A 14,002-nucleotide genomic window follows, 5' to 3' on the forward strand; every position below is an offset into this window, starting at 1 on the left:
CAAAGAGATGCCCGCGCGCGCACGAGGGGATCCTTTACCTCAGCATCCCGCCCCCCCCCAAAAAAGGGCAGGAGACTGCGGTCCCTCAGAGGCTGGGCGTTAGGAAGAAGCAGCCGCCTTCATCCAAGCAGGAGCAGCAGCAGCTGTAGCTGTAGTAGCGCCAAGCTGTGCCGGGGACTCCGTGCCCATGAGGGGAGGGAGGGGAGAGAGAGGAGAGGCAGCAGGTCGCCCTCTTAAGTCACGCGCGCAGGCACCACCACGCATCCCTCGTGCCCTCTCGCAGAGCCCCTGCTCAGCACCTCCCGCCTCGGGGACGCCCGTCATGAGCCGCTGAGAGGCCGCCAAGCCTCCAGGCTGCTCCCATTCAGCCTTAGGCGCGCGCCCGCCTCAGGAAAAGCGGTGCTGGGAGGCGGAGAGAGAGAGAGAGGACGCCGCTGGCCGCGTCCCACCCTCAGTCAGTCGGCTCGGAGCTACTGAGGAGAGGGAGGTGGGGACGACGGCGCGTCTGTTCCGCTCGGGGCCAGCGCGCCCCCGCCCCCCTCTCCAGAATCCCCAACTAAATACGATGCGCTAAGGGAGGGGGGAGAACCCACCCACAAAGAGGACGCCTTTCTGCAGGGCGCCTAAGGCCTCTCGCCGCCCGACTCGCCCGCCTCCCTCCCACGGCACACCAGGCAACGTCTCGCGGCACACTAGTGTGCCGCGGAACACTGGTTGGGAAACACTGTCCTAGTCAACCTATGCCCTTGCAGTTTCATTCAAGTAATTCAACTGCAGGACTGAAGATTATATTCAGCGGTGTCTTGTATGGTTTTAAGTGCACACTGAACATTTTTGTGCACGCTCATGGCTCTATTTGTGTTTTAAATGTAAAAGTGTAAAAAATTAAAAGTACAATATTCAACACTAGGGCTTTGCATACGATTTGGGGTAAGACCCCAAATAGGACCAAATCAAATTGCTTTCTCTGAGGTTAGCACCAGATCACAAGATGCAAGAAACAGCCAAGGTAAACCTTCTAACCTGTATGTGTAAAAGCCAGTTGCCAATGTTCTGCTCTAGCCTGACATGTCCAAATGAAGACTATATGTAGTGATATTGCTTTACTTTTCCAACATATTACATGACAAGCCTACCAAATGTGGATAAAATCCACATTTATTTTCTTTATAACTCAACAGTCATCAGAAATTATTTTGTCTTTTTTCTTTCATATGAACAGATAACTAACATTGGTATTATCTCTCTTTAAATTTATAATTTGGACAACAGCAAGTAACAGTGGTAACTCACCCTTTTCAAGAGAAAAGAAATATATGAAATTAACTTCCAAATAGGAAACTCATTGAACACATACTGATTCTAGCTTCCCTTTCAGTAAGACTTTAAGCAACTTTTTTCATTTGAAAATGATAAGAGAGCAGTTTGAGTTTTGAAAAAGGATAATCAAGAAAACTACTCAAAATAATTCAAGAAGATGTTCCTGTATTAATTTACAATGCATTAAAGAATACTTACTAGAATAGTCCCATTCTCGAATGGACATGGTGCGGGTGTGGGTGTTGGTCCGGGTGTGAGTGTGGGTGTGGATTTCTGTGGACTATGACTTGGAGTTGTACTAGTAGGAGTTTCTGTTTTTATAGATATAGTTGTTGTGGTTGGCTCTGTTGTGGTTGTAGTTGTGGTTGGTGCTGTTGTGGTTGTGGTTGGCTCTGTTGTAGTCGTTGTTGGCTCTGAAGTGGTTGTAGTTGTGGTTGGCGCTGTTGTGGTTGTGGTTGGCTCTGTTGTGGTTGTAGTTGTCGTTGGCAGTGGTGTAGGACAATCCCAATACTTGTAAATTACTTCACAGCCCCAGGAGCAGTTGGCCTGATAGCACACACCTCTGTGCATGCCCACTTCTATTATATCACCTAGATTTTGAGAAATAGAGGTTTACATAAATAACTGAACCAAAGCATAGAAACAATGGCTGGGCTGCTTTCTGTTCAGTTATACCTTCTCAAATTGCTTCAGATGAGGGATGATGAAGGCAACTGTAAAGTTGAATTTCTGAATTGAAAAACTGAAATTCCAGGGCTGCATTCCTGCTGAAAATTACTCAGCAGATTCCACACTTTGCTCTCTAAATGGAGCCATTCAACGCAGCAAGGAACATTATTATTATTATTATTATTATTATTATTATTATTATTATTATTCCAATCAATGAAAATGCAGTAGAGGAACACCATGCAAAAATGTGAGCAGCATAAAAACAAAACAAAAAAACAGCTTCCTCTTTGCCAAGGTGAAACCTCTAAGCCAAACATAGACTAGACTGCTCTGTGCCCAAATTCACTGGAACGGTGATGAATTTCACTGGGTCTTCACTGAAATTCTACCAAATCCATTACCAGGTAGAAATTCTGCAAATCCATTATGAGGAATTCCAACTTCATGTACAAAAGGTCACAAAACTAGTAAGAACCAGTTAGAGTGAAAAACAACTAACAGATAAGATGCAAGGAGGCCTTGGCACACAGGGGGAAAAAAAACCTGGGCTAAATTAGTGTTTTTAAGAGATGAAGAGAGGGTTGGGTACTAGGGTGAGAGAAGGTGGCAGAAAGCGGTTGGCTAAAGAATAAACAGCCACAGTGACACAGTTTTTGCTAAATAGGAGTGTGTTAATGGATATCGTCTCAAAGTCTCTTTTGGACTCTGTCTGGTGATGCATTGATGAATTAAATGTCTGGCTAATTGGGAATCTGCTTTGATCTTTCCTATTGAACCCCAAAGGGATTTTTTTGTCCCACAGCTTTCAACAAAAGACTGGTTTAAAAGATAACACTTCCCCCAAATAAAGGCAAATCAGTGTTGCTATTGCATTTGTTTTCTTATATTTTCAAGCTTTCCCACCTCACCCATGACTGCTGATGCATTATTAGTGTGTGTGTGTGTGTGTGTGTGTGTGTGTGTGTGTGCGCGCACACACACACACACACACACACTTTAAATTTAAACTGGAAAGTTTTCTGATCTCCACATCTGATGTTTTGAAATTGTAGCATTCAGCAATACATTAACTCAGAGATCCTCATGCTTTCCCCCTAGAGATCATTTGGAAATTGCTGGGGGTCTTGGAGGACCACATAATAACTGTTTTCCTGTTCTATAATTCAAAGCATATGCATAACTTATCCTACCAGAGTTCCCGCCCCCCGTCAGTGCTGGAATCATCTTCAAAACCAACACCTTATTATACAAATCAACAGTGGAGAACCTCTAACCCTTGAGCCTAAGCACAGATCCCATATTTAATCCTTGAGGCTGTTTCCTACAAACTACACTCACCTGCTCCACAACAGATGTCATATTTGACCTCAGGGTAGAGAAGGTACAGGCTACAATGGAGCAATTGGTGGCTTAAAAAGAGCTCCTGTTTGCTTCTTTGTGACCTAGGCTCATTGTCAGAACTGATCAGCACTGACCGGCAGAACTACCAAGGGGGCCCCCACACCTGATCTTAGCACCAGAGAGGGTCTGTGGGGAAAGAGGTGGTCTTTCAGATATTCAGGGGCTGAGTCATTTAGTCCTATAAACACAAATTGGGCCTGGAAATGAATTGATAACCCATGCAAAGTTTGTATGTGAGCTAAATGGAGCCCCGGCCAGTAAACAGTGCATATTGAACCAACTGAAGTTTCTAAGTTATCTTCAAGTTATCTTCAATGTACTGTATGCCCACATACAGTGCATTGCAACAATGCAATCTGGAAGTTACCAGAACATGGACTACAGTAGCCTACTAACATTCATCTCCTTGCTATCTGTCAATATTAGGAACCAGCACTATGGGGGTAAGCCTTACTTATACAGCTGGCTTTATCAAATGTATTTCCCGTTTGTATTGAAACCTCATTCCCTTTGAACCACAGTTTGCCTTTAAAATACCTGTTATTTCACACACTGTTTCCTTTGTGTTAGATATTCTTGGGAATGCCTTAGCAATGCAGGGTGGGATAACAGATATCTAATACTTTCTCTGGAGTTTGGGGGTGTAGAACAGATTTCCGAGATCACCTTAATTAAATATTAGTTTTTAAAATAACTGTTTCCTATCTTATTCTATAACATTTCTGAAAGGAAACAAGCAACAACAGCAACAACATTTTTATCATCTGCGGGACCAAAATAACATAAAAATAATAAAATAATAATAAATGGAAATAATAATAAAAATAATAATAAATGGAAATTTAACATTAAAAGGGACTTTTCATTTGTATCAGTGTAACTTATTGGATCAAACCTAAGATATTTACCTTCGAAAAATGTATTATCACCCATTATACAGGTGCAGCGAGTTGAAGATGTTGGGCCAGTAGTTGGTGGTGTGGTTGTTGTGGGGGGCGTCGGTGTCGTTGTAGTTGTACTCAGAGTGGGAGTAGTAGTGGTAGTTGTAGTTGGTTCAGTGGTGGTGGTGGTTGGTGGTGTCGGTGTTGTAGTAGTTGTACTCGGAGTGGGAGTAGTAGTGGTAGTTGTGGTTGTTACTGTAGGGGTTTCAGTGCTGGTGGTGGTGGTTGGTGGTGTCGGTGTTGTTGTAGTTGTACTCGGGGTGGGAGTAGTAGTGGTAGCTGTGGTTGTTGTAGTTGGTTCAGTGGTGGTGGTGGTTGGTGGTGTCGGTGTTGTAGTAGTTGTACTCGGAGTGGGAGTAGTAGTGGTAGTTGTGGTTATTACTGTAGGGGTTTCAGTGCTGGTGGTGGAGGTTGGTGGTGTCGGTGTTGTGGTAGTTGTGGTTGTTGTAGTTGGTTCAGTGGTGGTGGTGGTTGGTGGTGTCGGTGTTGTTGTTGTTGTACTCGGAGTGGGAGTAGTAGTGGTAGTTGTGGTTGTTACTGTAGGGGTTTCAGTGCTGGTGGTGGTGGTTAGTGGTGTCGGTGTTGTTGTAGTTGTACTCGGGGTGGGAGTAGTAGTGGTAGTTGTGGTTGTTGTAGTTGGTTCAGTGGTGGTGGTGGTTGGTGGTGTCGGTGTTGTAGTAGTTGTACTCGGAGTGGGAGTAGTAGTGGTAGTTGTGGTTGTTACTGTAGGGGTTTCAGTGCTGGTGGTGGAGGTTGGTGGTGTCGGTGTTGTGGTAGTTGTACTCGGAGTGGTAGTAGTAGTGGTAGTTGTGGTTGTTACTGTAGGGGTTTCAGTGCTGGTGGTGGTGGTTGGTGGTGTCGGTGTTGTAGTTGTACTCGGGGTGGGAGTAGTAGTGGTAGTTGTGGTTGTTGTAGTTGGTTCAGTGGTGGTGGTGGTTGGTGGTGTCGGTGTTGTAGTAGTTGTACTCGGAGTGGGAGTAGTAGTGGTAGTTGTGGTTGTTACTGTAGGGGTTTCAGTGCTGGTGGTGGAGGTTGGTGGTGTTGTGGTAGTTGTGGTTGTTGTAGTTGGTTCAGTGGTGGTGGTGGTTGGTGGTGTCGGTGTTGTTGTTGTTGTACTCGGAGTGGGAGTAGTAGTGGTAGTTTTGGTTGTTACTGTAGGGGTTTCAGTGCTGGTGGTGGTGGTTGGTGGTGTCGGTGTTGTAGTTGTACTCGGAGTGGGGGTAGTAGTGGTAGTTGTGGTTGTTGTAGTTGGTTCAGTGGTGGTGGTGGTGTTTGGTGGTGTCGGTGTTGTTGTAGTTGTACTCGGAATGGGAGTAGTAGTGGTGGTTGGTGGTGTCGGTGTTGTTGTAGTTGTACTCGGAGTGGTGGTAGTAGTGGTAGTTGTGGTTGTTACTGTAGGGGTTTCAGTGCTGGTGGTGGAGGTTGGTGGTGTCGGTGTCGTTGTAGTTGTACTCGGGGTGGGAGTAGTAGTGGTAGTTGTGGTTGTTGTAGTTGGTTCAGTGGTGGTGGTGGTTGGTGGTGTCGGTGTTGTAGTAGTTGTACTCGGAGTGGGAGTAGTAGTGGTAGTTGTGGTTGTTACTGTAGGGGTTTCAGTGCTGGTGGTGGAGGTTGGTGGTGTCGGTGTTGTGGTAGTTGTGGTTGTTGTAGTTGGTTCAGTGGTGGTGGTGGTTGGTGGTGTCGGTGTTGTTGTTGTTGTACTCGGAGTGGGAGTAGTAGTGGTAGTTGTGGTTGTTACTGTAGGGGTTTCAGTGCTGGTGGTGGTGGTTGGTGGTGTCGGTGTTGTTGTAGTTGTACTCGGGGTGGGAGTAGTAGTGGTAGTTGTGGTTGTTGTAGTTGGTTCAGTGGTGGTGGTGGTTGGTGGTGTCGGTGTTGTAGTAGTTGTACTCGGAGTGGGAGTAGTAGTGGTAGTTGTGGTTGTTACTGTAGGGGTTTCAGTGCTGGTGGTGGTGGTTGGTGGTGTCGGTGTTGTTGTAGTTGTACTCGGGGTGGGAGTAGTAGTGGTAGTTGTGGTTGTTGTAGTTGGTTCAGTGGTGGTGGTGGTTGGTGGTGTCGGTGTTGTAGTAGTTGTACTCGGAGTGGGAGTAGTAGTGGTAGTTGTGGTTGTTACTGTAGGGGTTTCAGTGCTGGTGGTGGTGGTTGGTGGTGTCGGTGTTGTTGTAGTTGTACTCGGAGTGGGAGTAGTAGTGGTTGTTGTAGTTGTGGTTGTTGTAGTTGGTTCAGTGGTGGTGGTTGGTGGTGTCGGTGTTGTAGTAGTTGTACTCGGAGTGGGAGTAGTAGTTGTGGTTGTGGTTGTTACTGTAGGGGTTTCAGTGCTGGTGGTGGTTGATATGGGTGTAGTTGTACTTGGAGTTGGGGTGGAAGTGGTAGTTGGTGGTGTTGTTGATGTGGTCTCCGTGGTAGTTGAGATCTTGGTGGTAACAGCAGTGGATGGTTCTGTAAAGCAGGGATAAAAAGCAGTGATTAGAGTAAGGGTTGCTATTTTGCTCTTTAGTGTATCCATTGATTGAGTTAAATGATTAAAACCCTTTTATTCAACTGCAATGGTGCCCTGTTTAATCAAGCCACAACTTTTTTTCTAAAAATAAATGAATAAATCTGTTATTACACAGACATATATTTTCTAAAGATTGTAAATGGTTTTCTTCAAAACTGTTGCTAAAGAGATCTAAAGACATGTGCACACTCTATCAGCAGAGTATAGCAGAAACGATCGTAGAGCGTGAGTAGCATTCTAAGTGATTTATTAAGCAATATATACAGGACAAGCAACCATGGCGTCCTCTCACATCTCACGAAAGAGAGAGCAAAGAAGTACAAAATGCAGTACAAAACGGAAGAGATAAGACTAGCTTCCGTTCTCACACTTTTCCAAGTAAACACAGACATGTGATACAGCAATCACACATCCAGCAACGGAGGAGTGGAATGCTAACACCATGTGCATTTGGGCTCAGGAGTAAGCCTTACTGTGTTCAGCGGGACTTACTTCATGGTTAACTATGCACAGGACTGCAGCTATCCGATGGACATTTTCTCTGTTGTTTATTTACAGCACTATACCCTCTCATTTAACCAAAAAGGCTCACAGAGTGGGTTACAAAATTTTTAAGTGGGAGTAAGCCTAATGGAACACAGCAGGAGAATGCATAGGATTGTGTTGTAAAATTAGTTGGGTCACAAATTTGAAGTTACGCTGCTCTCAAAGCAATTGGCTGAACAGCTTTGTGTTATACATCCCAAATGATCATTTAAAAATAACTTAAAGTCACTGACTAGAGCAAAACTTGCCCTACTATCCAGCAGGATGAAGTGACCTTCAGGCATCACAATAAGGGAGGGAGGAATAGATCACCGCAGGAATTGGAACATGGGGTTCTGGATTACATTGAACCAGACCATCCATTGTTCCATCTAGCTCAGCATTGTCTACACTGAGCGGTATGGTGTATCAACACTATATTTTTATTATTTTTAAGCTTTGCGGGGCAGCTGGATTTTGCAAAATGGCTGCAAAACGTCATCAGCTGGCACTGGTCTAGAGAGTAACTACTGGTGTTGCTATTTGCTTCAAGCAGCAAGCTCCTGATTTTATTAAATGACAGTGTGCTTTTATGCTTGCTATGCTAAAAAAAGGGCTGCAGCAAGTCTTCAAAGAGCCATCTAACTGTTTGTCTGTTTGTTTATGTATTTATTTTTCATTATTATAAAGCTGCCTTGTACAACAAGATGCCCCACTAGTTTCTCTCCAGCTCTAGTTTGTACACAAAGAACATTTGCAACAACCAGTGGGCCCTGAATCAAGTTGGACACCCCAATGAAAATATTTAGCCAGCCCGCTGCATATCATCCTTTTGTGGATGCAGATGTGCACCTAGGTTTGCTCCTGCATCAATGTCAGCGACAGCACATGGGAATTGCTTCTCAACCGAATTTTCATTTTTAGACACACATTAATTGAAGTTCCATAATGAGAGACAATAATGGAGCTAAAAGCTATGCATTATCTGAGCAACAGTTGTAGATGGAACTTTTGGGGAAGCTATGGTTAAATTCAGATTCATATCCACACCAATGATTACCTGGAACAGTGCGTCAGCATTATCATTTCAGAGAACATGTGCATCTTAAAGCATTTCCTAGCAATATCCCAACACATTTTTAAAAAGTGGAAAGAAAAATGCAACACCAAAGCCGGCAAATGTGGTTTCCGGAAGGCAACTGCAGACTTCACCTTTGGACCATATTATTGTTTCGTACCAAACAGTTTGTTTTGTACTGACCTGAAGTGGACCATGGTTCTGTTTCATCAGTTGTGCAAGGTACTGTTGTTGTTGTTCCTGTTTCTGTTGTTGTTGTTGTGACTGTCGTAGTTTTACTTGTACTTCCAGTGTAGGGAGTGGTGGTTGTAGTCAAGGCTGTGGTAGTAGAACAGTCTCTGCAGCAATAAACACTAATTTCGTAATCGAGACAAGTTGGGGCCACACCCACACCTGGGACTTGGTCAGTGTTTTTACAGATGAGTCCTACAGAAGCGTCACATACCAAATTTTGTCCCAATTCCTCAAGTGAAGTACCAGGGAAATCTTTTGCTCTGCATGAAATGTTGGATGGCTGAGAGCAGATGTCTATACCATGTTCTCTGATTTTCTCATAAGTTTCATTGTCACCACCATCCTTGTCACCATTTGGGGAATCCGTATCAATCCAAGAAGACCAATCACATATGACACACTCTGCAATATATATATATATAAAAGCACATTTAGAAAGCATGTAAATGTGTGTATTATATAACACAGGTACATATTTGCTCATCGGAAGTTAAAGAAAGGACAAGGTCGTGAAGATGAGTTCTAATCTCTCCAAGCCAAAGAACTCTTATTTCAGGTATTAAAAGCTTAACCTTTTGAGTCTTAAACTGACAGCGCTTACAGATTTCGGAGCTGTTCACACAAATTCATCAGCATTTTGATCCATGTACAGGTTGACCAAAATGGATTGTTGATGTTGATATTAGTTTGGCAAATGCCTTTTGAGCAAATTTTCATCTTTTTAGACTTTCATGAAGGCCATGCTTTCCACGAAGTCCCGAGCAGCCCCTTGTAAGTTTGTGTCGGCATGGATGTTAACATCCCCCAGGACAACCAAACTAGGTGTCTCCAGGAGCACATCTGTCATGACCTGAAGCAACTCAGGCAGGGAATCCTTGGTGCAGCAGGGAGGCCGGTACACCAAAAGGAATCCTGTACTGCCCCTATTGCCCGACTTCCAGAACATGGACTCAGAAAACTGGGTCTTCTCAATAGGACGCCTGGTGCAAACTAATGACTTCCTAAAAATCACTGCAACCCTCCCTCCCTGCCCACACGACCTGGGTTGCTGTGCGTAAGAGAAACCTGGTGGACAAGCAGTGACAAGGACAGGCCCATCTGCTTCATCAAACCAAGTCTCTGTCACACATGCCAAGTCAAATCCTACACCAAAATCAGGTCGTGGATGGCAGTGGTTTTATTCATCATTCACCTGGCATTGCACAGCAACACTTTCAGGTCATTTGGGTTTCCCTTGCTGATTTCAGTATCCTTCTGGTCAGGACCAGACCTGGAGGCTGGGATAGTCCTCAAACAATGACTAAGCCTGCCTCCTCAGTAATGACATGGTCTGGTCTTAGTGTGACTCCTCCTCCTGCCTGTGATTACTGAGATCAGGTGTCCCAATACATCCCCCCCCATGGAACCTGCCCCAGCCATTCTGTTAGCTGAGGCCCACTCCAAGGCAGTCCTGACCCTTTCCCCTTAAAAAGCAAAAACATATCTCTGTTTCTATGGAGAAGCTACTTGTAGTGCTTGCTGTGGTTGTGGTTGTTGAATGCACAGCAAAGGAAGGCAGAAAAGATAGTAGTTAATGCATGCTCATTTCAGATGAATAAGCTTGTGAAATATTTGCAACAACATGATGGCTTATTCCAAGTTTCCAATTAAAGAAGTGCTAAGATTCCTACAGTTCAGACAAACCAAGACATTTTGCTGTCTGAAGTAGAGCTCAAATTCCCTAACCATAACGCTTCAAAAAGTCTTGCTATGCCAGAAATGGGGAACCTGTGGCTCTTGAAGATGTTGGACTACACATCCAATCAGCCCTGGGTGATGGTAATTGTAGTCCAGCAGACCACAGATTCTCCATCCCTGTGCCATGCCATGTAGAAACCATTTCCTGCCTTCACCTCCCCACTGTGATGCCCAAAGCAGGGAATTTCACAATGCCTGCAATGCTAGACCTGCAATTAGAGAAACAACAAATACTTTATGATGTTCCACACATCTAACTATTATATTTTTCTAGATTACTGGAGTCTTTTCCCTTCCCACTCCAATTATTTATTTTTTAAGGAGAATTTACTTTTCTGATGGAAGCTGCTCTGACCTTTCATACAACCCTGGCTACTTCATAATCCTATTATATGTATATTCTGCCCAGTACACTCTACATGAAAGTTACACCTGCACATTCTCTGTAAACATAGGATAGAGGGATAGCAGAAAGTCAGGCCACAATCCTAAGAACAGAAAGTGAGTAATTATGTGAAAGAGGCAACACTCGTACCTTCAAGAATCAAGTAAAATGAAAAAAGAAACATGATTAGATGTGCTGATGCAAACATGCTCTCATAATGCATTCAGTATTTTTCTCAATTTTATGAGTAATTTGTTCATTCCTACAAAGCAATATCAGGAAGCAATAATACATTCACTACCTGTAGTTGTAGAGATAGTGGTAGTTGGAGTTGTGGTAGTTGGAGTTGTGGTAGTAGTTGTACTTGTGGTGGTAGTAGTAGTTGGTGTAGTTGTGGTTGATGGTGTAGATCCGCAATCAATCTTGCAGCATACCCTGATCTCATAGTTGAGACACATATCTACAGGGTACAGAGGCCCGGGAGTCTGATCTTTATTGTGACAAATAAGTCCAGTCGAAACATCACATTCCACTTTTTGCCCCAATTCCTTGAAGGAGTAATTAGGAAATTTCACTGCTCTGCATGATATGTTTTCTGGCTTTGCACAGATCACTTTGCCGGCTGCCCTGATGTTGTCATAGGTTTCATAGTCACCATACTGTGGACCATAGTGTGGGAAACTGACATCAATCCAGTCAGACCACTCGCATTCTTCAGTGGGGATACAAGCTGCAGTAAAACAACAACAGATAGAAATAGCTCAGTGATTGCCCAGATTATTCTGAAAGTGATATATAGCAGGAAACAAGTTGCTCTCGTTGTGCAAACACTGTCATAATAAATACAAATCTGAAATAAACTGAGTGCTTGTTGTTGCACCAGCACTGATTTTATTAAAGTGTTTTCTTAAAACACTTGTCCACACAATGAAGTGTGCCTCTGGGAGTGAAGTCAAATCACTGTGTTAGCAGCACCAAACTGACCTCCTTGGGAACAAGCCTGGACAGTATATGGAGGTCCCAGATGACAAGATCCCCCTCTGGGCCTCGCTGATGTGGTCCAAAGGAAAGTAGATCAATATTTTGATACAAACTTGACTAGAAGAGTTGCCGGAAGGAGGCATACAAGGCACCATCCAACTGTCTTAGGGACTCCACTCCACATTTATGTAGGGTTTACGCCTTAGCCTTTTCTTGTCCCGAAGATATCCCACAAGGCAGTGGAGGTTTAGGACCAGAGTTTTCCTTCTCCAAAATAGGCTAGCTTCCCAGCTTAGCGAGTCCCATCTGCCCCTCATTTCCCTTTACAGCACATGCAGAGACCGCCTTCTTGACTACTGGACCCACTATTGGTCTCGTCCGATCAATCTGCTGGAGCCTCTCTTTACATGCAGGGGAAAGTCTCTAACTCACCTAGGGTTTGAGACCCATCGGGGTATATGGGGTGTTAGGGGAGGGGTAGTGCCTGTGGTGGGGAACACATCATGCTCTTTCTGGGATAGTCTGCCCACTTCTGGTCCCCACTCCGCACTCTTCTCTCACCTGTGGCTCTTAGAAGCTGTCAGCATGTGACAGCGGCCACACATCAGGAAACAGCTTCAATTGGCCAGCTAAACCATTTTGTAAAGCAAGCTTTCCCATTCTGCTGGTTGAGAAACTAAGACAAAAATTCTCAAACAAATGGACTTTCTGAGCTTGAAACATGAAAATTTCATTAGGAAGAACTTCCTGACAGTAAGAGCTGTTTGACAGTGGAATTTGCTGCCAAGGAGTGTGGTGGAGTCTCCTTCTTTGGAGGTCTTTAAGCAGAGGCTTGACAACCATATGTCAGGAGTGCTCTGATGGTGTTTCCTGCTTGGCAGGGGGTTGGACTCGATGGCCCTTGTGGTCTCTTCCAACTCTATGATTCTATGAAATAAGGCTGCTTTAACATGTCCTCATGAATTGTAACATCGTCAAAGATGCCCATACCAACATTGCAGAAGCTTAGGAGATAGTTGGGTTTCTTATGGCATGAACTTGTGTAGGTCACTAGGAGCCCTTCATACAAGAAGGGCATATTGAAATTCGCCATCCTGTTTGTGAGCAAAGAAACTGATGGATTTTTCACCAAATTCTTCCAATGAAAGGAGAAATTCTCCAGCAATTCCTTGGAGGGTGGATCTCCCCATTAGCAACAGCAGAACCATTTCTTTTTCTTAAGGGTTTTTTTCTGCTGCTGCTGTTACTGTAACAGGAAAATGCAGCTATTAAACTGGCAGTCTGTCCACCACTTTGCAACCTCTGTGTTGCTCTAGAGCTAGTATTGCTCTTGAGCACTGGGGATGGTGGTGGGAGGTGGAACTGGGCCACCAAACACCCATGGTACAGGCCATTTAATGAAAATTGTGCAAAGTGCCCTTTCCTGTTCTGGGGAGTTGAGAAAAAGAAAAATCTATTTTAAAAAATTGTTCATCAACAGATGAACTGGATACTTTCACTGAGTGAAGAGGTGTATTCTCAAGATACTTCACACTGTAAAAAGGGACTACTTTTTGCTAGCTTAAAGAGCTAGAAGTGGCACATGCTCAGTTTTTTCAGAATCTCATCAATATAAATATGCAAGATACAGTAGAAGATTAATTCCCTCTAGCTTAGTCAGCTGACACTTCCTGTAGCCTCAGCCTTGTAAAATGAGCCATCATTATATTTTTGTAACCTTGTATTTTCTGACTTCATTTTTTAAAAAAACAAACACACAAACAAATGCCTTAACTTATAAACCATCTTGCTTTTGTACTTACGTGTGGTGCCTGTTGTCATCGGCAAGGGTTACGGTGGAAGAAAAGAGGAGGGGAGAAAAGACAAAAATGTCAAAATCATCCACCAGTTCCTAACCAAATTGTATTCTTATAAGTCAAATTCCCACATGTGATAGAAGGTTAAGATAAAATATTCTGCCTTCATTCCTTGAGACTTGATGTTAAAATTTATGCAATATGAATCTTAACAATAACAACAATGTTATTTATACCCCACCCTTCTGGCTGGGTTTCCCCAGCCACAGCACATATCGAAACATACTAAAGCATCAAACATTAAAAACTTCCTGATACAGGGCTGCCTTCAGATGTTTTCTAAAAGTCAGATAGTTGTTTATTTCCTTGACATCTGCAGGGAGGGTTTTCCATAGGGAGGGCACCACTACAGAGATGGCCTCTGCCTAGTTCCCTGTA

At 43.9% G+C, this 14,002-nt stretch overlaps 1 protein-coding gene across 1 annotated transcript in view; it reads right to left on the reverse strand.

The window, feature by feature from the left end:
* Window positions 1-14,002, reverse strand: part of MUC2 (mucin 2, oligomeric mucus/gel-forming) — a 62,900-nt gene that overhangs the window by 18,072 nt on the left and 30,826 nt on the right. The window contains exons 32-35 of the mRNA XM_081886299.1: window positions 11,089-11,517; window positions 8,615-9,067; window positions 4,302-6,767; window positions 1,519-1,910 (exon numbers count right to left, since the gene is read on the reverse strand). Of these exons, the coding sequence (XP_081742425.1) occupies window positions 1,519-1,910; window positions 4,302-6,767; window positions 8,615-9,067; window positions 11,089-11,517 (3,740 nt within the window). The remainder of the gene's footprint in view (window positions 1-1,518; window positions 1,911-4,301; window positions 6,768-8,614; window positions 9,068-11,088; window positions 11,518-14,002) is intronic.

The sequence above is a fragment of the Podarcis melisellensis genome (genome assembly GCF_964234715.1).
Source record: "Podarcis melisellensis genome assembly, chromosome: 1".
Taxonomy (NCBI): Eukaryota; Metazoa; Chordata; class Lepidosauria; order Squamata; family Lacertidae; genus Podarcis; species Podarcis melisellensis.